General features: G+C 37.3%; 1 protein-coding gene across 4 annotated transcripts in view; it reads right to left on the reverse strand.

Annotated features, from left to right (window-relative positions):
* Window positions 1–25,371, reverse strand: part of LOC147629807 (MADS-box transcription factor 23-like) — a 101,177-nt gene that overhangs the window by 39,737 nt on the left and 36,069 nt on the right. For all 4 annotated transcript variants that reach the window (XM_086810857.1, XM_086810856.1, XM_086810854.1 and 1 more), the window contains exon 2: window positions 16,469–16,544. In XM_086810857.1, coding sequence (XP_086666983.1) covers window positions 16,469–16,544 — 76 coding nt within the window. The remainder of the gene's footprint in view (window positions 1–16,468; window positions 16,545–25,371) is intronic.

A 25,371-nucleotide genomic window follows, 5' to 3' on the forward strand; every position in this document is an offset into this window, starting at 1 on the left:
ATTTTGATGGAGCTTATAGGAGGCCAACACGACTAAGTGAAGCACTATTACAATTTATTAAGCCTTCAATGGTATCGCGTCATCGAAATAACCATCCAGACACCCTACTTTATACAAGTCAAAAAAATTTCAAAATTTACATCGATGATAACATCTATACTCAAATCAATAAAAACATCAAAAAGCATATTTTTTGTGATTTTTTAGAAAAATTCAAGTGTTATTGTTCTCATAGTCCTAATAAACCCAGTTTTTAGTTACTTTTCAAACAAATACAAAGATACATGTAGTAATATTTACAAGAAATTAATATGATAATATTTGTCTCCAAAGCTTGCACTAATGGTCCCAAATACAAGGATATATGTAGCAATATTTATAAGAAATTATGATGTGTCTACCAAAGATTGCATTAATGGCCCCAAACAAAAGCAAAATGGCAAAAACATATATTGCTTGTCAAATAAAAAAGAAATATATGATGTTATAGCTCATCATTGACTCTCTCATCCTCAGCTAGATCCATGGCTCCTCCAAATACATCTATTTCTACAAAGACCTCTTCATTTGTATCTTCGTCAATGGATGGAGCCTCGTTTATTTTAAGAGTAGACTAAAGTTCATCCATATCATCCTCTTCTTCAAATTCCGGATTAGCCATTATATTTACTTCTGATTCAAGTTCTAGTTGTTCAATTACTATACCTTCATTTGACCTTCTTCTAGTTGTTCAACTAGATCAATATTTGCTTTTTGTGCTTCTTGAGTGGGTTCCTCAACCACTACTTTATCTGATATTTCCATATCTTTTTAAAAAAAAATATCGGTTGATCAATTTGGATTACAAATAACCACCTATGATCTCTCGGGGTCTACCTTGAAGACAACATGCTCACAATACTCTGGTAGCACAAATGTGTCCCTTTGGTATATCCATATCTTTGTGGAGAGTCTAGACACTTGAACAAATCCGCTCCAATATCTACGTATGGTTTCTTGTGATTCTTGAGTCACCACTTTGAACCACTTCACATCGAAAATGAACATAAAAAACCTTTCTGAATCCAACCTTGATAATGTCTTTTATCGTTCCACAGTAATCAAGCATGCCAACTTCACTATTCAAGTCACTTACACTTAAACGACTTTCTTGGCCTTGACATCACAATCAAATAATTTTATTTTCTTATCTATTCGATCCACTGAAAAGTGATGACCAGATGACCAAAGTGCATCAAATTTGTAATGCTGCAAGAAAAGAACATGAAATTATATGAAAAAGGAAAACTTATGACCCCCTCACGTAATTACTAAGGAGACCACAAGACTATGTCTTACGGTTTCTTGTGTACATATAAAAACTCATCTACATGGTAATCACAACCATAAGGAATCTCCTCCTTCTCGGCACTTATAGCCTCACCACTATGTTTTGCTTGTCGTATGATTTGCTAAAACCATCTACTAGAAAGAAATTTTGGAAGTTAAGTGAATCTAGGTATGACAATGCTTAGGTTGTTCGACTCTTTCTGGAATTCAAACGATCTCAATCTCTTTTATTCTTTGTTAGGTTATACCTCTCAATCCATTTCTTCATAGCACGTAAGTTCAGGATACAAAATTTTTTGATCCTGTCTCGTAATTGTTGCCATATATATATGCAGTGATGTGTGTGAACACACTTAGGATCGTCGAGGCACTTTTTTCCTCTTTAGGAGGTTTTTTCCCCCGGCTTGTATATATGCCCATCATTCTAGGGCTAACTTATCTTTTGTACATTGACACAATCTAATACATTGTGTGTTGTGTGCATTCTTGCTTCTTCTTCTCCAAGCTTTGTGTGCTTTCTTACAACCCTAATTCTAACAATTGGTATCAGAGCAGGCATCGGCTCCCAGGGCTACACCACTAGCACCCTCTGACTCACGTTCTCTGATTGAGGTGAGCTTTCACGAGTGCTTGCAGGTCCCTATACTCTACAAATATACCCGTAGAGCTTTGCGTTCTCAGAAATTGCATTTGAGGTCGTTTCGGGCTCTGCTTTTGCATTACAAGTTCTGCACAGGTGTTTTCGTCATTTTGTGCAGAAATTTTGACAGTGTAGTTTTCTACAAAACAAGCATACATATTCTATTGTGGATCGTGCTACATAGCACGAGTTGTTTTCTGTTCAATCTTTGCTTCATTACAGGTAGCTTTTGCATTAGTTTCAGTCAGTGTGGCGATGGTGGCTGATAACAGCAATGATGTATTTCGCATGTTGTCTGCTGATGATGTATTTCGCATGTGTCTCTGCTGATGATGACAAATTGGATGGAGACATCAACTACCCACTTTGGGCATACATGATGCAGCATGTTTTGCATGCAAAAGGAGTGTGGAACATTGTGCAGGGTATGGATGTACGTCCAGGTTTTGTGGATATAGGATCTATTGAGAATGTTGCAGGTTCTAGCAGCTCTACTATTGCTGCTGTTTTACCCACTACTGAACAAGCTCGTTGGGATGGTAAAGATGCGTAGGCTCATGCCTTGATTGCACTTTCTGTCAAACGTAACATCACTCCACATATTCGTTCAGCTAAAACAGCAAAACAGGCTTGGGATATTCTAGCTGGTTTGTATGCAAGTCGTAACGAGGCAAAAAACTCTTACCTGCGTAAAGAGCTAGAATCGAAGATTATGCAAGAAAATGATGACATGAATGTTTTTCTTGCTGCGATTAAAGATCTCAAGGAACAGTTGATTTCTGCAGGTGAGATTATTCTTGATCATTCTCTTGTGCAGACTGTTCTTGATGCTTTACCTAAGTCATATCAGACTTTTGCTTCCACATGGAGACTTGTTACACTAAGAGAGCAGACCTGATGTTGTCAAGTATGATACTTTAGTCAACAAGCTCTTGCAAGAAGCGCAGTCCAGGCAAAACAAGGCTAGGCAGTGTGCAATTGATCAGGCATTTGTTGCTGCCCAGGAGAGAAGAAGTGGTAAGGCAGCCCCTTCCACTGTTTCTTCTCCTATTAATAGGTTTGCAACTTCTTCTCCTTCCACAGGTAGCAAACAACAGGTCTAAGAAGGCTCTTGATATAAAGACAAGAAAAAGATCAGGTGCAACTATTGTAAGGCAACTGATCATGTCATTAAGAATTGCCCTAAGCTAAAGGCTAAAGAGGCAAAAAAGAAATAGTCAAATGCAGCCACAATAGCGAATGCTTCTACAAATGCAGATTCTGCAAATGTTGTGCAGGATACAGAATGGGCGTTTAGCGTGTATTGCCAGTATGACCCATCTGTACATGATGCATGTTTGGCAGTTTTTGTTGACTCTGATGTATGGTATTTTGATAGTGGTGCTACAAAACACATTACCTCGCATCGTGATATGTTCACTTGTCTTGAGGCTGTCCCTAATGGGGATAATGTCACATGTGCCAATAATGCTTCTTATCCACTGAAGGGCGTTGGTTAAAATTATGCTTACTGCTGCAAATGGTAGCGCTTTCACACTTTCAGATGCTTTGTATGTGCCAGGGATAAAGAAGAATCTATTGTCTATCTCTGCACTTGCTAGACTTGGACTTGTAGTCAAATTTGTGGATGACAGATGTACTGTTCATGATTTGACTTCTGGTGTGATACAATTATTGTATCTGGCACCTTGTTTCGTGGGCTGTATAGGCTCAATTCTTATAACACCATATTAGTGAATTTGGAAATTCTCCAATTTCCATTTTTGAATACTTAAAAAAGGGGACATGGATAACATGTTTGTAAGTTTCTCAAAACTCTATCATATGACCTATCGTTGGAAAGTGCTTGAAAAATGAAATCTAAAGAGCTATAAAGTGCTCATTTTGGATTAGTGGTGTTCAAGTTAATCCAAACTTTTGATCACGTGTCCCAAATTTATGGGAAATTTCCCTATTCCCCAATATGGTGTTTTATGACAAGTGTGTGGAAGATTCAGCAAATGCAGTTTCTGATGAAAAGGCAGTTTCAGATGTAAAACTATGGCATGCTCGTTTTGGTCATCTAAACTTTGCTAGTTTGCTGCGTTTACAGAAATTTGATATGGTTGCTTCATTTCCCCCTCTTGAGGCACCATTGAAACATATTTGTGAAGGCTGTATTTGGGCAAAATGCAACGTTCTGCGTTTCCAAAGGATGGTTCTGTGCGGGCCACTTTGCAAATTACAACTTGTACATAGTGATGTATGTGGGCCTATGCAAACTCCGTCATTTGGTAAACACTTGTACTTTGTGACTTTCATTGATGATTACTCAAGGCATGATCCACTGAAGGCAAAGTCCGAAGTGTTTTTGTGCTTCAAACAATTTTTGCTTATGGTTGAAAATGTATCCAATTGTACTGTGGGCACCCTCCGTTCTGATCGAGGGGGCGGGAGTACATGTCTAAAGAGTTTGATGCATTTCTGGCTAGTCGTGGGATAAAACACCAATGTACAGTGCCGTATACCCCTCAGCAAAATGGTATTGCTGAGAGGAAAAACAGGTCACTTATGGAGATGGCACGATGTATGGTCAAGAGCCAAGCTTTGCCACATGCGTTTTGGCTTGAGGCTGTCATGTGTGCTGCATATGTACTTAAGAGGTGTCCCACTAAGGCCTTGCAGTCTATTACTCCATACAAAGCTTGGCATGGCAGGAAACCTTCTATTGGTCACTTGCGTGTCTTTGGTTGCTTGGCCCATGCTTTAGTGCCTATGCAACAACGTGGAAAATTGGATGATAAGGCTGTCGAATGCATTTTTGTTGGTTACAGTGCTGAGAGCAAGGGTTACAGATTGTATCATCCGCAGTCAAAGCATATCTTGATTAGTCGAGATGTTGTTTTTGTGGAAGATGTTATGCAGCATTTGTTATCATGTACCAAAGAGACAGGTGTGAGCTCACGGGATGTATTTGATACGTTGTTGTCTCTGTTTACAGGTGGGAATTCAAATGTAAGTCCTAATGAGGCAAATATTCAGCCTATGCAGATTTCAAATGACATCATAGATCAGCCTATTTCTGATGCAGATTTACATGATGTAATTTATGAGGATAGGGCTGAAAATGAGCAGGCTAGAGATATGCCTAAATGGCTGGTGCAAACCTTGCGTGATAGTAAAATTGATGCACCTATGTCTAGTCATACTCATTTAGGTTTTCAGCATGCCTCTTATGCATCAGATTGTTATGCTTTGGCTATTTCTAGTATGTGTGAAGAGGAAGAACCTCTTTCATTTCATGAGGCACAAAAATCAAAAAATTGGTTGGCTGCAATGCAAAGTGAATATGATGCCATAATGAAGAATGGTACATGGTCTTTGTGTGATTTGCCTATTGGTAAAAAGGTCATTGGATGTAAGTGGGTTTTTAAGTTGAAACGAAAGCCAGATGGCAGTGTTGATCGCTATAAGGCTAGACTTGTTGCAAAGGGTTATGCTCAAGAAAAGGGCATTGATTTTGATGAGACCTTTTCTCCCACTTGTTGTATGACTACCATTCATAGCATTTGTGCATTGGCAGCTCATAATGGTTGGAATGTACATCAGTTGGACATAAAGACTGCGTTCTTGAATGGAGATTTGCATGAGGAGGTGTATGTATCGCAGCCTCGTGGTTTTGTTCAAAGAGGGCAGGAAAACAAAGTGTGCAAGTTGAAAAAGGCTTTATATGGTTTAAAGCAAGCTCCACGAGCTTGGTATGAAAAGATACATGCATATTTGACTGCACATGGTTTTCAAAATAGTCCAATAGAAAGCACTTTGTATGTTAAACATGTGGATGATGTACATCTAATCATTGCTCTCTATGTCGATGACATGCTGCTCACAGGACCAAATGAGAGTCATATTGCTGATTTTAAGGCTGATTTAAATGCCTCTTTTGAGTTGTCAGATTTGGGGCATTTGCATCATTATTTGGGGATACAATTTAAGCAGTATTAAATTTGTGATGGAGGTATTGCTTTGTGTCAAACAAAGTATATTAAGACATTGTTGCAGAGATTTAGCCTTGAAGACTGCAAGCCTATTGCTACTCCAATGGAGACAGGTTTGAAGTTGAGTCTTCATGATGCTGGAGATCACTTTGATGTCACACTCTATCAGACAGCTATTGGTTGCCTCATTTATGTATGCATTACGAGGCCAGACATTCAGTTTGCAATCTCACAGGTGAGCAAGTTTATGCATAGCCCACGGTCTCACCATTGGAAGGTAGTTAAACGCATCTTTCACTACTTGAGTGGCACTATACATCTTGGGCTGTTTTATCCCAAGAGGGGATCGTTGCTGCCAGATCTACATGCTTTTTCGGTTTCAGATTGGGCTGGATGCTATAACACAAAAGTGTCCACAAGTGGTTTTTGTTTCATGCTCGGTAGCTCATGCATATCTTGGTTGAGCAAGAAGCAACCTACTGTGGCCACTTCTAGTTGTGAAGCTGAGTACAGGGCAACTTGCATAGCTACGGTTAAGTGTGTGTGGCTCAGATGGCTTATGGTGGCTGACTTGGGTGTTGGACAGGAGTCTGCCACCTCTATCTACACTGACAGTCAAAGCGCATTAGTAGTTGCGAGAAACCCAGTTTTTCATGCTCGCACAAAGCACATTGAGGTGCATTATCACTATGTCAGGAAGAGACTCTCAGCAGGAGAGATCATCTTGGCCTATGTGCTAACACAGGACAACCTCGCCAATCTTTTCACAAAGGTGCTTCCTCGTGAGAAGTTCGAAGCTTTCCGTAAAGCTTTGGGCTTGCTTCCCTTTGTGGACTGATCTACTTCGGGCATGGCACTTCCCTATCATGAGTGCCAGCTCTTGTTCACACCATCACTCCTCCCAGTAGGGGTTTTGTTGCCATATATATAGGCAGTGATGTGTGTGAACACACTTAGCACCGCCGGGGCACTTTTTCCCTCTTTAGGAGGTTTTTTTCCCTGGCTTGTATATACGTCCATCATTCTAGGGCTAACTTATCTTTTGTACATTGACACAATCTAATACATTGTGTGTTGTGTGCATTCTTTCTTCTTCTTCTCCAAGCTTTGTGTGCTTTCTTGCAACCCTAATTCCAATAGTAATGCCATATCCATTGTTCTCTAAAGGCCTTGTCCTTTAGGCTCTTCCCCAACAAGTCAATCATCCTCTTCTTATGTCAACATCCGTGGCATATCTAAGTCATACATACTAAGAAATTATGTTATGTATACAAGAGATTATTGAACAAGACATCCCATTGCCATACTGTCCTCAGTGCGAGCTCTTTGACAAACAGAATCTTTTAGTGTCTTCATAAATCTAGAAAGAATTTATCCGCCATTGTAACTACTTCAATGGAGTGTAGATGAGCTTCTTGTAATGTATTTCTTCTAATCTCCTTATTTGATGTCCACCGCACCACTGCACTAATTTTGTATATTACCGCTCCTATGTCCTCGGTGAGACAATCCTTAATGGTTATTGGCAGTACAAATTATAAGATTTTATACTAGTCATGAGACTTCAAGCCACTAAGCTCTTCATCCTTTTTAAATGCTCTCTTCAAAGCATTACATACAACCAGTGGAAGTATGAAGCTCACTGATGCAATTCTTTACACGTCGTTGCTCTTCTTTGGTCAAAGCCTAAGGTACTCTTCTAAGGAAAATCACCTTAACATCAGGTCTACTCCATGCCCATAAGTGTTGCATGCGATCCACCTCTTTGGTCAAAGCCTACGGAAAATCACCTTAACATCAGGTCTAATCCATGCCCATAAGTGTTGCATGCGATCCACCTCTTTTGTAGATTACCCTTTTGTGCCTTGCTCTCTTTAGCACCTATGATGTTTTTCCAAAGAATATCGGCTATATTCTTGAATATGGGCATTGAGTCAAGAAGATGATTGAATACAAGATCACTCCAGTATGGGAGTAGATGGAATACGAATAGCCGCTTCATTCCAAGGGGTAAACAACTTAGATATGCTTCCCATACGCTCTTCCAATCACTTGGCTTTACCACACAAGGCGGCTTCTATAAAAATCTCTCTTGAAACTCATGGTTATTGGGGAGATACTTTTTGTGGCCCTCCTAGACAACCTTCCTCAAATATATTTATTACCGGGCCTCTAATCCAGGACCACATATAGGGCATGCATTATAACTAGATATTGAAAGCCATGCCAAACATTCTAATCATTGTGATGAGATCTGTAAATAATGTGAGATGTACAATATAGAAATTGTTAAATTATATTTGATCAAGAAATCATAAAATAATTAACTTACCAAAGCCCTCTCCATAGCCCGGCCAATCATGCATGGTCCATATAAGTAGTCCTTGCATTGTTGTTGCAGCCCTTTCTCTAAACCGCTTGGATGAATCGTGAACTTGGATACCGTCCCATAATGTGTGTAGCTTGTTAACTAATAAAGCCACATAGACATATATGTTCTTTACCTTGTACTTCCCTGGAACTATCAAGGAAAGTAAAAGGCACCCTTTCTTTTATCATTAAACATGGTGACAAGTAATAGTTGACTACATGTACTCCATGATAAACTTCATAAGCCAAATGGATTGACTCCAGCCACCATTGCTAGTCCAAGGTGAATGTGATAAGGCTCTTTCCAAAAGTCCACCCACTTCTCTTTGATATGACCTCATGCTAGGGAGTCAGGGCACGCATAATGTCATTTGTGGATCTAGTGTTCCGGTGCCAAGTCATTAAAGATGTAATAGATTTATATTTAAACATTGTTTGAATGCATGGAATGATGGGAAAATATCATAGGATTTTAGCAGGGACCCTTTGTCCTTGGACATCTTTTGTATATGTCAATGAACCATACTATGGACACTCATGAAGAGTGGCATACTCTTGCTAAAAGAGAATACAATTCTTTGGACAAGCATGGTGTGTGTTGCAGTCCATCCCTATGGAGTGCAACATCAATTTTGCTAATGCATGGTTCAAAGGCATCTCATTATCTTCTAGTAGAATTTTATCCTTCAATAACTTATATGATATAACACACTGAATAGTATAGGAGAAAGAAAAGACATTTATGTGGCATCAACTTTAAATACAATATAAAGAGACAAGTGGGAAAAACAAAAACACGTGCTCCATGGTAAAGTGGTAACGCACAAGACTATATAGCTCTTGCTCTTCTCGAGAAGCACGCTCCACACATCATCTGATATCATCTACTTATTATGCCATTTCATGCTTCACATCATGATCGTTTCCTCCATGGCTTGTGTGGTGTAGGGCATCTATCATGTCATCCATGTCATGCTCTATAACTTGCTCTGAGTGCCAAATCTTGCTCTGAGTGCCAAATCTTGCTTGGGTTCCAATCCCACCAAGCTTATTGTTGCTACCTTTGCTTATGCTGGATATTCAACCAATTCATTGTTGTGTTGGTTTGCATTGAGGCCACTAATTAGATGTTGCAAGTGCCCCACTAGAAATACGCCCCATTTTTTGGAGTTCTCGTTGTGCAAATTCTTTGACATCGGGTAACTTGGTACTTACAAATGACTACACAGGCACAATGTTTTCTCCTCTAAATTGACAAAATTTGAAATGTTCATAGCACTCACGGGATCAACATATTTTGAATATGCATGCATGAAAATGTGGGTCTAAACAAGGGGGAGGGGGAGCCTCTTTTATATTTCAGGCATGGTCTAGTGAGTACATTCTAGTTTTAAATGGAAAGGTGTCGAGCCACCAAAAAGTTTCAAATTTTGAACGAGAATTTTCATGTTGAAGTAACAGATAGGGGGGGGTCAAAATAAGCATTGTAAAATCAACAAAAGTATTTTCGACATATTTTTCATGGTTTTTTGACGCTTACTTCAGCTCTGGGAAACTTTAAAATAGAGTGGCACTGGATATTTTTCAAATGGTTTTTTTGATGCTTTCAACTTTGGGAAACTTTAAAATAGAGTGACGTTGGATAACTTTCTCCGTGTTTTCATGTTTTTTGTAGATTTGGGAGAAGTGGCTTATTTGCAAGGTTTTTTCTCCTCTATGCATCTCCTCCCCATCTCACAAGTTTGTTTTGTAGGCTCACAAGTTCTCCTTGGTCTCTCATGCTGCAAGCCCTCTCTTGAGAATCTAGCTAGTAGATATCCCTTCCCCTTTTCCCTTTCTTTTGATTGTATGTGTGTGGTGTGGGTGTGTGCATGTGTGCGATTTCACTGTTTTGCTAATAGTTCTTGTTTGTGTTTGTTTTGCAGGGTTTTCACTAATTTTCTCTCACAAGTTCAAGCTCTCTCTTGGTCTCTCCCACTCAAGCTCTCCCTTGAGACTCCAATTAGCTTACAATATCTCTGATAAAGTTACCTAAACACATCATCTCAATTTTTTTAATTGCATCTTCTTGCTTTTGATGTTGCCCCTTGATGTGGGCTTTGGGTAGGTAGATCCTTCAAGACCATGCTTCTCTCCTTATAAGAGTCATGTCATAATCACTGATATAATGATGCCCCATGCTTATGCCATGGAAACCCTAAACACTAACACCCTTGTATAATCATGCACCTAACCACCTTTGTGTGTGTGTGTGTGTGTGTGTGTGTGTGTGTGTGGACCATGGATCACACACCAAATGACACACCTACATACAACCCCAATATCTCCATCGTGCCTACTCCACAGGCAATGCCTCCCAATTAGTTTTTAAATTTCATCTCCCAAATGAACCCTGAGAAAAGAGTTATGGCTCAAGCCTATTTTGAGAGAAGGGCTTGCACTTCTACACAACCATTACAGGCCACCACCACACAAGTCTGCGAATAGACACTCCACAACAAATCACACAAATCCCATCCACAGCTTGCTCAACTAATTTCAGTTGTTGTAGAAGATGGAATCGCTTGTTGAGTTGTTGACATGGTGGCTCCACATACATTTCTACCCCTGTGCGCGAGCGCCCACTCATTTCCATTTGTGAGGGGATGCTACACTCACACTCATCTCGATGCTTCGACACAAACCCAATAGTGGAGGGAAATGTGGTCCTCAACAATGTCACCTATAGGATGAAAACTCAAATTTATGATTTATTCCATATAGTCTTTTCTCACGGCTTTATGAATACATGGCATAAACTTGATTAGGCCGAAGGACCACATCATCAATCAAACTAGGAGTGATTTTAGGCCAGCCTCCTCAGGCAGTGAAGAGATCCACCCTAAGTGGAATTAAAGATCACATGGTGGATGTCATGAAGCACTAACCCAATGATGTCACACGTAGGGTGAAGACAGGGGGAGAGAGGCCTTGGTATTGTCACCAAGAGATTTGAGAGGAGTACAGAAAGAACAATGTAAATCCCCATAGGTATAAGCAGCAAGAGGCCACAACCAAGTGGATGGAGAGTGTAGGGAGATTGCATCTTAGAAGCGGTGGATGGGATACTTTTCACACGTACTTTGTAAATATTAATAGTACACTCACTCTCTTTTGTTGGCATAATATGCATTTTGTGTACGTAAGTATTTATGGTTGGTTTTGCGCAAAGAGTGGTGGGTTGCACAATGAATGATACGGGGGAGGAAAGTTATTCCTTAAAGCACGGCACATATGCCCTCCTCGAGCAACTTGAGAAAGAGGGCGTCAATATCATATGGAAAGATGTGGTCGATATGGTAAGCACCCTACACTTTGCACCCATGATAAAGTTTTGCATCACTTGCCATTTCTCAGTTTTTACATTATGAAGTTTTTTGCAGGGACCAATGCCAAACCTTGACTCTGCTGATGATTAGGTTTGGCCTTGCTCTTGCAAGGCACTATGTATAGGAGCAATGTCTTTAAGTACTTTTTTGTCATCTTCATGTGTTTGAGCATATATTGTAAACATAAATAAAAGATGCTATGTAACTTCTTCTAAGTAATAAAAAGCCATGTTTTGTGAAATTTCAATACAATTGTTGTGGGTACTCTTCAATGTTAGTATAGTGATGCATTCAGCTCCGATAAGATTGCACCTGGATGTACAATTATGCTAAACACTACAACACATCGGGAGAATAACATTTTTTAACAGCGTTTTTGTAACGTTTTTGGAAGGTAAATATCGAGGGTTTTAACGATGTTGAGTAGCAATTTGTCACAACTCCGCAACGTTTTCTCGTCGGTCGCTACTCCACAGCGATTTTTGCACAGCTAAATGTTTTTGCTCATCAGCGTATATAGCAGCAAAAAAAATGATGTTATACTGTAAACAATATTTTATTTTTTTCCCGCTTCTTTTGCCACCGTGTAGTTATTTATCTTTTGAATACAATAAACTTGTACTCTAAGTTTTTTTGCAAGTTTATGTTTTATCTATCACTACTACCTCTCCTACTCTATCCTCCTCAAGCTCAAGCAAGAGATGTCCACTCTTTTCCTTTGTCTCCTATGCAAACAAGCTTTCCATGAAAGCTTTCTTGTGAGTATTTCATTTCTCTTTCCTCTCTTTTAAATTTTTCTTTTTTTCTTTTTCCCTTCTTATTAAAGCTTGACCATTACGAGTATGTTCCCTTCTTCTTTTTTTGTAATTCCATTAAAGCTTCATATGGTAAGAGATCTTGATTTTTCTTAATAATTTTTTTTCCTTAACTTGGTTTAATTTTATAGGTTTTCAACACATACAAGCCACACAAGAGATCTCTTTCTTGTATGTTTCTTCTTTCATGCTTTTACATGTTTATAGGGTCTGTAAGTTTTAGGGCTTTTAAGATTAGGGTTTGTTATTAATACTTTTTTTTCTTAATTTGGTTTGATTTTGTAGTTTTTTAACACATACAAACCTCACAAGGTAAGAGATCTCTTTCTTGTATGTTTCTTCTCTTATGCTTTTACATGTTATAGATTTTGTAAGTTTTAAGCTTTTAAGATTAGGGTTTGTTATTTTTTCCATGCTCTATGGATATGCCTTAGCCTCATACATGAGACTTATGCATTAGCTATATGCATAAGGCCATATGTATAAGATTTATGTACGAGGCTTATGTATAAGCTTTATGCATGAGACTTATGAATGCATGCCGGTAGCTTCCAATTCATGCCAATAGCTCCCTAAGCATGCCGGTAGCTTCCAATGCATGCCAGTAGCTATAGCTATATGCATGCATGTAGCTATAGCCATATGCATACATTAGCCTTATGCATTGGAGTATACATAAGGGTTTTAAGTATTTATGTTTCTTCTTGGATAGATGACAAATAACTTGTGACACAATGTTACACGTGAAAAAGGAGTCGATACCCCAACGATATTTGTAAGTATATACTAGCCTCAAACTATGTCTTATCTTTTAATTAAAGAAAGTTATCTTAAATAATAACATAATTGTAATATTCATTTATTTGTATGTCTATAACTTGAAGAAATGGACCGCTCCTATGCAAGATGAATGTAATTTTGCATTACAACGGGTATTTATCTAAAACCATAACCTCTTTGTTTTGTAAAACTTATTTTCACTTGTGCTAGTTTTATTATGTTTTAGGATCATTTTACTAGAGAAGAGAAGGGGGTGGAGCTGCAAAACGAACAATAATAACTTCATGAGATGTAGACTCCCTCAATGTAGCCCCTAGCTCCATATATTTTCATTACACTTTATTTTGTATATAAGCTTTTGGAATCATATACTTATGTAATTCCGCCATGTATTGTAATTGAATTTTGATATTTCTAAAACCATGAATTGCAATTGTTCTTTTTTTTGTATTTGTCAAGTTTTACATTACACGTTCCATGACGATAAGTAGGACATGAAGTTGTGTTAGTTTTACTATATCTACATTAGAAAAAAAAGAGCTAGGATAAACTGGGGAGTCCTTTGCAGACTCCCCAGTCTGCTCGAGTCTACATTAGAAAAAAAAGAGCTAGGAGGACAAACTAGGGAATCCTGTGCAGACTCCCCAGTCTGCCCGAGCTTTTTTTACTATGCAGTACTTTCGCTATACAATGAAATATCAGTGCTATTTACACTGCTCAATCAAACTTGTTGTAGTGAAAATAGTAGCTTTTTTAAGAGCAAAATGGACTCAACATCTCTGTACCCTTCTAGTTATAAAAGCGCTGCTATTTTCGCTACTAAATCCTCATTCTATTGTAATGAAAAAATTTAAAACTTGCATTCGTCGAAGTAATAGTCAAAATATTTAGCGAAATAATTATAGGGATTCTAGTCAAAAAAAGCATTGAAATAACTATCATTAACCTATATTAATTAAAATGCTTACTATACAATGTTGATTTCAATGGTTATTTCGACTCTTGTTTTGAGGGTTGTTTCAACAACAAGTTGATACAAACACAAATTTTGACACTTTTAGAGTTTTTTTACATGTCCATTTCCATCAAAAAGGATGTCAAAATAGGCTGACTTGTAAAGTGGAATGGGGATATCATGTTGATTAAGGTGGAAGAAAAGTAGTAGAAGAAACACTTTATCATATAGGGATAGGATCTAATAATGAGCCAGAATATGCTCCTCTCAAGGGAGGATTACATAAATGTAAAGAACTTAGAATTCAGAAACTATTTGAATATCAAGGGAGATGCTCTAGTGATAATCAAGCAATTACTTCGTACTTGGATAATCAAATCTGATTCCTTGAAAATTTGGAATAGGGAAGCGAAGAAGCTAATTCAATAATTCAAAAATGTGAGCCTTAAGCATAGACCTAGGAATTTTAATGAAGAAGCTAATGCTCTTATTCATGGAGCATTTAGGGATAATCTGATTTATCAAAAAGTGACTTTACATATGTATCAAGGGATTGAATCTTTACAGCTATATCAAGGGGTTGAATTTTCCTTCTTGTTACATGGAGAAAGCTCAATCAACCGAATGTCAAAGGGGCGAAAAAATAAGCTTGCAAAGAAAGCTATATCATTTCAGATGATCGGAGAGCGGTTATATCAAAAAGGGAAGGATTAAATTCTTACAAGGGACCATTATTTGAAGAGATTTTACATATTATGCATGCAGGTAGACATTTCGGATTCAACCTTACAATCAAAAAGATCCTACAATTTTGATATGTATGGCCAAGTCTAAATAGAGATATGAAATAGTGGTGCAATGTTTGGGATGCCAAAAAGCTAGAAACAAAAAACTTATATCAAAACCAAGGGTTCCTAGTCAAGATGAAGGACTACTTACTAAATGGGGAGGAGGGGATGCCATAGTGATAGGATAGTACCTCTACCAAGGACATATAGTGGCAGGGTATACATTTTGGTTGTTGTAAATGATATGTTAAGATGGGTTGAATCTGTTGGGACTAAAAGAATCAGTACTCAAATATTTTTCAACTTCATCTATAACATCGTATATATTTGACCAACTCTAGCGAGAGTTATTGGAGCCAAAAAAAGATGTGGAGTTTAATAGAAAGTGGATGCTAAAGAGGACAATGGCCACTATGAGCCATTGAAGGTCAGAAGTATCAGATGTGATTAAAGATGTGATTAAAGAGGACAAAAAAATATACCTCATAGCTTGATGCAGATGATTAGAGAGGAAGGCTAGGGCTACGTTACTTGATACCTTCCACAAGTATAATTAAACACACTAGAGAGCAACTACAGCATGCCTTGAAGGTTCGTGGGCTTATCATCTCAATAGTGGCACAGACGCTTCCATGCATACTTCATAAGTGAATCCCCCACATTTACTCCATGTGTTAATGCATAGCTTGTGCCATACATGTGCTCAATTATCTTTTTGATAAATATGTGATGAAAAAGGAAACTAGTCATGTTTATATGCAAGAGGAGTATGACTATACATCGAGGCATGGAACATCTACATTTCACGAGAAGTTAGAGAAGAAGGGAATCTAATGTTTTGGTCCCACGTTGTCAACTACATAAGGTATTTCCTTGCTAATTAAGTGTGCAAAACTTGGTTTGGGAGCATGTAACTTTAGTTTGCCTATATCTATGTAAGGAATTTCAAAATTATATATATGTATGTATGTATGTATGTATCTATATACATATATATAAATATATATAAATATAAATATATACATACATGTATATATACATATGTATGTTTGTGTGTGTGTATGTGTGTATATATACATACGTACACACACACACACACACACACACATATATATATATATATACACACACACACACACACATACACATATATATATGCAAATACAAATATGTAGTTCTATATATCTTTGTGTTTGTGTGTGTGTACATATATACACTATGTATATGTAAATATACATAATATGTGTGTGTGTGTGTGTGTGTGTGTGTGTGTGTGTGTGTGTGTGTGTACTACTTTGAAAATTATAAATAATTTGATTTTTTGGATAACATGTGATAAGTTTCTTCCTTTTCGAATAATTAATGCGTAAAAATTTGTCAAACTCAAGAAATCATGATTTTAATCAAACCCCCAAAACACTTACTATAAAATATCTTAGCACCTACCTCAGCATTTAATGTTATAATATTACCACTCCGTACTCCTGAGCACATCCGATATCTCTCAAGTATCTTTTGCATACTGTTAATAAAATATTCTTGAGTTTAAATCTCTCTCTCTCTCTCTCTCTCTCTCTCTCTCTCTCTCTCACACACACACACACACACACACACACATGGTAAGTCTTAGTAAAATTAAGATCATGCCCTTCAATATTTTCTATTTATCGTAGAAAGAGTTTCATTCATATTAAAAGGGGAAAAGCTTAAGCTTATATAATCATGCGTATACCTCACTACCTTCAGTAAAGTATTTTTCATCATGTGCCAATAATCTACCTTGGACTATTTGGCAAAAGGATATATGTCCCAAGTCTCCTCAGAGATACAATGCTTCCATGCTCACTTTTAGGAGATCGGTGCTAGATTTTGTCTCTTTGACACTATGCCTATTGAAATGGAGGAGGCCTCATTCTAGGGACTATGTTTGGGAGGATAGCACCAAATAAGGGATGAGAGGAGAATTATTAGACTATATATCATAATGTTCAAGTAATAATGATAATAAGGAGTAAGAATTTAGTCTCACACTTTTGAGATTATCTTGGTTATGTTTGGGGGCGACGCTTGGTGCTATATGCCATGTTATAGATTATCACATACATATACCATGACTACACTCTTGCGAGAGATCATCTCCCAATAATAGCACCTAAGACCTCCAAGAATATTGAATTTGATGGATCAAGTTGTTCTACCACTCCCATATGATCAATTATTAATTCTACATACATAGAGTTTACACATGAGCCACTACTCTTCCCTCTAAGTAGAGCTTAGACATTCCTCTCTTAGATCTTTCACATCAAGAGATCAATTATATTATTTATATAAACCTAATTTGACTCCACACAAATCCAACATGGCTACTCTCACTACCATCCCTCCCTTAGGTTTTTCACATCAAGAGGTCAATTATATTATTTGTATAAACCTAATTTGACTCCACACAAATCCTACATGGCTACTCTCACTAACATAATATTGAATTATGTAGGCACCAACTAGCTCATGTTTATATGACTCCTCTCATTATGTGTGAGGAGTAGCCATGCTTGAGCAGCCTAAGCATGTGGCATCCCTGTGTTCACACAGGAAGGTAATCTAGGAATCTAGATAGTTTGTAGGCAACTTACATTAGATTTGGCACACTACCAAATATGCTACATACTACTATCTCAAAATGGTCCACACATGTTCCCTTTTTGGCACACTGCTCCATGTTACATTGGACCCGTTATCTTGAAATGGTACACCCATATCATCAATTGTTGGTTTGACATACATAGGCTTCACACATCAGCCGATGTTCTTTCCTCTGAGTAGACCTTAGACATCCATCTTTTAGATATTTCACATCAAGAGATCAATTATATTATTTATCTAGACCAAAATTTATCTTCACACAAATACCACATAGGTAATCTCACCATGTGGTTTTTGGATATAAATTCTCTACCCTCATATTGAATTATCTAGGCATCAACTAGTTCATGTTTGTATAGCTCCCATTGTGAGTTGAGCAAGCCGAGTGCCTACCATCCTCGTTTCATATGGAAAGGTGAGCTCAGAGGTGAAATTGTTTACAGTGGACCTTCATGGTCATGTAGGACAATGGCAGTGACTACATAGAAATTATGAGTTCATTTTTATGGGTTAAGTATACACAATGGATAGTGGCAGACTATGCTCGTGGACCTACATGGTCATGTAGGACAATGGCAGTGACTATGCCCATGGACCTACATGGTCATGTTATAGCTGCCCTACATGTACAAGCCTATATAGATACACATTAGTGAATTAGTCATTTAAAGTTGTTTTTCTCATCATTAAAATTTTATTTCACTTGTTTGTCAGAAATTATTTTGTTGTGGTATGTGGGCGTGTGTGAATTAGTTATGTATTTATCTATTTTTGCAAGTTATTATTTTTATTTTTTCTCGGGTGTCTCTATTAAGCTTTCCTATTTTTGATTTTATTTATTTTAAATGATTCTCTTCTTTCTTTTAAAATTATTTGTAAGTTCATGTTCATATGGCCTTATGATAGTATATATAAATTTAGAGTGTCCCTCTTTGCCTTAAATTATCTCCATGTTCACAACTATGATACTACAACTATGGTATTACATCTAGTATAAGACTAAATATATATATTCATAACAAAGGTTAAATAAAAATTTTATATTTTTTTATAGCCTTAGTAATACTATCATTGATTGAGTATGTCTTGTGTTTTTACTAAGAAAATACCAAGGTTCAAATTACCAAGCTTTTCAGTGAGACATTCGATACTCAAAAATAAATTCTAGTCCTTTAAATAACCCTTTTTAATCCACAATTATTTTCTAGTGAAATAAGATCTAAGGTAAGTTTTGATTTTGTGCAAATTCAAAAAAATAGCAATGCCTCATGGGAACGGCTCATAGGAGAATTTGTGAAGAACCCATTTTTAGAAATGATGTTAAGATATTCCTGATAGTAGATACTCCGTAGGACGTTGGGTTAACTATGGACTACATGTTACTTTTTTATTTCTTTTATGAGATACTATAATAGATCATTGGATATGTTTGTGTCAATTTATGATAATTCTCTATGGTGCAAAATTGTTTGAGTGGTTATTTCAATTATGGTGTCAAATTGAGTGGTTATTTCAACTATATATTACTATTTCTTGTTGACTTTATGTGATATGATGATTTATGTTGGAGTATTCTTTCATTATGATAGTAATACTACTCTTGCACTAGCCATTAGAAAATTCCACAAAGTCCACATCATGCATGGGGAGTTCTCATTTTCTTTTGGCAAGTCTTAAGGAAAGTGTGGTTTTAACAATACACTTGTAGCATAGTGATAACACTATAAAATCAACTTTTAAATCAATTATTCGGAATGTTAATTAATCCATAGAAATAAAATCATATGCCCTCACGAGATTATCCTACTAAAACGAGCTCATAGTGTCAAAACAAGGATTTTTAGGTCTTAAGCATCTCGGAGAGGACCCCCTTGTGATAAAAAGTTTACATGGTCTCCATCAAGGTGAGCATAGTGATCACCACACACAAACACATTAGACTTCATTGTGGCAAATTCTCATATGGTTTTCCACCATATGTTGTGTGATTATATGATAACAACAGTTTGGAAACCAACTCCATAGATATTTGGTGTCTCTCACCCATGACATTTTCTATAATGGATATCAACAAAGATGTCTACTTACATATATGGTACAACTTGTAGCAATCATGTTGGGTACTCTTCCTAATCAATTGAAGGGATCGTGTTTTTTCCTCATTTATTATTCCTTCTATGGAACATGGAGATGTTGACAAGCACGGCCTCATTAGCAAGACCCACCTACAAGAACGATAAGAGGCTACTCATATATGGACAAGTAGAGTCATTTGACACATCCGAATATGAGGACCACAAGAGGGTACCAACTTTTCAAAAGATAACTTATTTTGTAGGCAATGGTCTTGTTTTGTAGGAGATGGTAAGCCATCATGAAATGCCACAAAGGACAACCAATTAGTTAGTTACAGAGAATATCTTGCACAATAATTTGTTTGCTAACTATGTAGTGAAGAACTTTTCTTAGATAATGTGAAAGTTCATGTCCCAAGTCTAAAGTAGTACAAGTTGAGAAACTAGTTATGTGCAATATTCTTATGGAATCCTTTTAGTGTAAATGAGGTGGAAGAGCACTAGAAAAACTTCTAGAACTAGCTGATGTGTAAGAAAGTAATAGGGAGGTTGTGTTTTCCCTAATATTTGAACCCAAGGCCTCCAATTGGCTAGTTGAAGAGAATATCTTGCACAATAATTTATTTGATAACCATGTAGTGAATAATTTGTCTAAGAAACTATGCTAAAATGGTTGAGTGGCTCAACCCACATATCAACTATTAGCTTGATCATGATGAATGGAAGTTATTTGAGAATTTATCCCAGTGTAATCTTTGATGGTTATGTAGTCTAAGTCTCTTGAGAGCACATGTGTATAAAGGGTATCTATCAAACCCCTTATTTGCAAATCTTGACTCGTATTTATAAAACCCCTTATTTGGAAATCTTGACTTATCAAACCCTTTATTTGTAAATCTTGACTCGTATATATAAAGCCCCTTATTTGCAAATCTTGCCTCGTGGCCCATCTTCTACATGTAAAGTTTCCAAATATGTCTATTCTTACTTATGCAAGTGTAGTATATAAGTTTTTATAGCATTCACTACAAGGGAATGTAGGTTATAGACAAACACAAAAGCTAGCCAAAAAATAGTGAGCGAAAGTACTGAGAAAGTCCTCTCCAATCCCTCTCTCTACTCACTCTATTCATTTAATATTATTTCTTGTGCATTTAGTTTTATATTAAGGTAAAGACTCTTTTAGGATATTATTTCTTTAGCTAACTCTTGAGGTAAGCTGAACCCTAAACCCAAAGCTCTTGTTTTATCGTTTTATGTTTTTTAAGATTTCTACTTTATACTTTATGCATATAGTATAATTCTCTATTCTTTTGGTTGGGCATGTATATAGTATCAAGGGAGCTCTTTTATGTATCAAATATGTATATAGAAAGCTCTTTTATGTATGAACTATGCATAAAGAGAGCTCTTTATGTATAAGCTATGAGCTCTCTTCTATGCATAGTGAGAGCTATACCTGAGCTCTCATAAGCTACGTATACAGAGAGAGATCTCTAGGTGCATAACATCTCTATGCATGCATGATCTCTCATAAGCTCTCAGGCTATGCATATTTTTTTTATATAACTTATGTTTCTTTTCATGTTTAGGTCTTCCACCTATCTTGTGGAGTCTCATTTCTCCCTCTCCAATATCTTGTGCGGTCTGGTTTCTCCCTCTCCAATATCTTATGGCAAGATCTAAACCCATTGTTCTTTTCTTTAATACTACATCCTCGGGGGTGCAATGGAATTATGTTTTGTTTAACATGCATGAGAGATATCCATAAGCCCATGTATTCATAGGGATATCTCTATTATCTCTATTATCTCTATGCATGTATGCAAGTATCTACCTATGGATAGAGCTCTCTACGTATGTATAGAGTTCTCTATGCATGCATGGATGCATGCATAGGGCTCTCTATGAGCTCTATGCATGCATAGAGGGCTCTAGCAAATACATGAGATAAGGTAGAGCCCTTATGCAAATCCATACAAGGCTCTACCAAGTGAATGATAGTTTATATATTTGTATAATAAATCTTATCTTATACATATAGGGATCTACCAACTCTTTCTCTCTTCTTGACAGAAACAACGAGAACTTGCCATGGCTCTACCAGCAGCAATGAAGGAAAATGGAAATAATGATGCATTTATGGTGTATCAAAGCATATGTATGCCATTACGAGTGGGTGATTAAGAATATGATTAAGATGAGATTATGCTAATCACAAGCATGAAGAGGGTATGAATCAAACACATGAACTGATTTTTCATTCCCAAAGGTGCCTTTTTATAGGCCAAGAGTGCGTCCTTGAATATAAGAGAGGTGCCTTGATTTTAGAAGAGATGGAGAGGAATGTGGAGAGGTGGAGTGATTGTAGGAGAGGTGGAGTGAATGTAGGTGGGCACTACCCTCAATTTTCTCCTTGATTCTCTACAAAGGAGGGCACCCTCTTTTCACCTCTTTGCCTAGATTCTTGTGCCTTTTACAATGTTGTAGTTACATGGATAATAACCTTTGAACCCTGGGCTTTCATCTTGGCTTTATGTTTGGGTTATTTTCAACACTCCCCTATAAGATTAACATGAACACAATGACTTATGACTAACTTTTCCCAACAACAAATCCTCCTTAATACATTAAGAGAGAGCCCCCCTTAACCACAACATAGGGTGTGTGTACTCTTCACTTAAAAACTTCAAGGTATGCATTAACAACAAGTGGGTATACATAACAAAGAGTTAAGCCAGCAACACAACAAGGCTTACTCAACAACTAGTGTTCCCACAAATATAAGGCATAGCCAAATATGACTTAGATAATGTTCTAAAAGGCATAAGATTCATCTACATCTTCACACACTTGAGCAAGGTTGGTTTCTTCTACAACAGTGTTGACTTTATCCTTTCCTTTCTTCTTATTCTTGAGGTAGCACCTTTGAGATGAGTGGTTTGTCTTTCCACAATGCACACATGGATTGTTGGTGAAGAAGTATTTAGTAAGATGATTTTTTCTTCCACAACTTGCACATCTTTGGCTTACAATGCAGTAGTGGTTTCTCTAGTCGTAACTGTAGAAGTTTCATCTCCATCAAGTTGTGTTTTGACAAGACTCCATAGATTCTTCTTCATTAAGTACCCCTTAATTTGGGTTTGCCAGGTGTGGAAAGCTTGACCATTAGACTTATTTGGCATTTTAGATGAAGCCATAAGAAGGTATCTTACCACTAAGATGAACCCAAGGCAATGTCTAATCTCTTACAATTGTGATTAATGTAAGTAATTATCCCAAAACCCCAATTACATTGAGATAAGCATCATGTTTGTATGCAGAAAACTATGTCTTTTGGTGGGTACAATTAGGGAAGAAAATGAGAGTAATAATCAAAAATGTTTGCATTAACATCAATAGCAACTCTCTAATGTTGGGTTTGACCAAGAAATGGTCACCTAACACTTCAATTATAAGGATTAGATGCTTGTTTTTCAAAGGGAAGCTCACTGTTAGCATGTGCAGGGGCACCCTGACTTGGAGTGCTCAAATGAAGTACCAAATAAGAAGGGAAGATTGATGTAAGGCTATATAAAGCTTTAGCAACATATGAATTAAATATTTGTAACTTTAATGGCCCAAAGAAACCAAGTATGCAAAGATTAATTGAGCAAATGGAAAAGTTTTTCTTATTGTGGTATTCTGCAAAAAAACAGGCGATTGATGATCTCCCTTGTGTAGCCTATGTGGTTGATCTTTTTGAGAATTATTTTAGGGTTTTGAATCTGGCTTATAGGGCTACAAAATCCTTTAAACAATTCCTTGAGTGACTCACTCTTTAGTGAGTTCCGAACTCTGCAAGCCAGTGGTGTTTTTTTTTAAGCACGAAAATCTACAACAATGCACCACGATTGTGAGCAATTGAGGAGCCTTGGCTGTGTGTCTTGATGTGCTAAAGAAGCCCCAAGTTATAGATCACCAAAATCAAAAGTATGCATAGAGATCTAAGCCCACCAAGTAGTGTTTGTGCTATGGGAAGAAGAGCTAGATTAAGCTTATGAATAAAATCTTAATGATCTATTAATAATATTATAAAAGGTGATTAGTGGAGTGTAATTAAGTACAAAGGGATGTCCTAGCTCTGATACCATGAAGGAAAATGAAAATAATGGTGCATTTATGGTGGATCAGGGCATATCTATGCCATTACTAGTGGGTGATTAAGAATATGATTAAGATGAGATTAAAAGCGAATCACACAAGCATGAAGAGAGTATGAATCAAACACATGAACTGATTTTAATTCCCAAAGGTGCCTTTATTTTAATTCCCAAAGGTGCCTTTTTATAGGCCAAGAGTACATCCTTGAATATAGGAGAGGTGCCTTTATTTTAGGAGAGCAATGTAGAGTGAATGTAGGTGGGCACTGCCCTCAATTTTCTCCTTGATTCTCTTCAGAGAAGGGCGCCCTCTTTTCACCTCTTTGACTAGATTCTTGTGCCTTTGATAATAACCTTTCAACATTGGGCTTTAATCTTGGCTTTATGTTTGGGTTATTTCCAAACAAGCAAGACAGTAGAGTTCGATTCTTGCAGTACTATCCTAGACTCTGTGCTTTAACAATAATGGTTACAGAAAATCCAGCTATTTGGGTTCACAATGAAGAACTGGACAAACCTATAAGTAAGAGAACATGGAAGACAAAGTACAGCTAGCAAAGTTGTCAAAGCACAACATAGTCAAGATAGAAGGGCAAAAGGCGGTGCTAGTCACACCATAGAACATCACCCCAAGGCATTCAATCTTCCTACAGAAGGCATCACCAATGCCAACTCCCATGATGTGGATATTGAGGTAGATATCTCTGAAGTCGGTAAGGAATACTCTTTTGCCACATGTGATCAAGAGACGCAAAGACAGTTCAAATTTTATCTTGACATGATTGCAAAAAACACCAACATCAGCAGAACCAACTACAGACTTTTGGCAATAGAGCAAAACATGGTCAGAAGGTGAATTGGGTAGTAGTGGTGGCTAAAAATATGCAACAACGTCAAGCTTAGAAGAGAACATGAAGACGAAGGACAGCTAGCAGAGTTGTCAAAGCACAACACAGTCAAGATGGAAGGGCAAAAGGCGGTGCTAGTCACACCATAGAACATCACCCCAAGGCATTCAATCTTCCTACAGAAGGCATCACCAACGCCAATTCCCATGATGTGGATATTGAGGTAGATCTCTCTGAAGTCGATAAGGAATACTCTTTTCCCACATGTTGTGATCAAGAGACGCAAAGATAGTTCAGATTTTATCTTGACATGATTGCAAAAAACACCAACATCAACAAAACCAACTATAGACTGTTGGTAGTAGAGCAGAACATGGCCAGAAGGTGAATTGGGTAGTAGTGGTGGCTAAAAATATGCAACAACATCAAGCTTAGAAGCTGCGGCTATCCAACGGTCATACAAAAATGGCAGGACATTTGCAAGCCTTTGCACATGTCAATGAGTTGGAGAATGATAGCTCGGCTGCAAACCAAGAAAGTGTGCAAAAGAAAAAGGAAGAAGAAACAACGCAAAGAAGAGACTAGAGGTGGTGTCTCGCTAGCAAAGGTTGAAGCTGAAAGAAGAAGAAGCAAAGGAA

Source organism: Cibotium barometz, chromosome 17 (assembly GCF_041138505.1).
Source record: "Cibotium barometz isolate CiBa-2024 chromosome 17, ASM4113850v1, whole genome shotgun sequence".
Classification (NCBI taxonomy): Eukaryota; Viridiplantae; Streptophyta; class Polypodiopsida; order Cyatheales; family Cibotiaceae; genus Cibotium; species Cibotium barometz.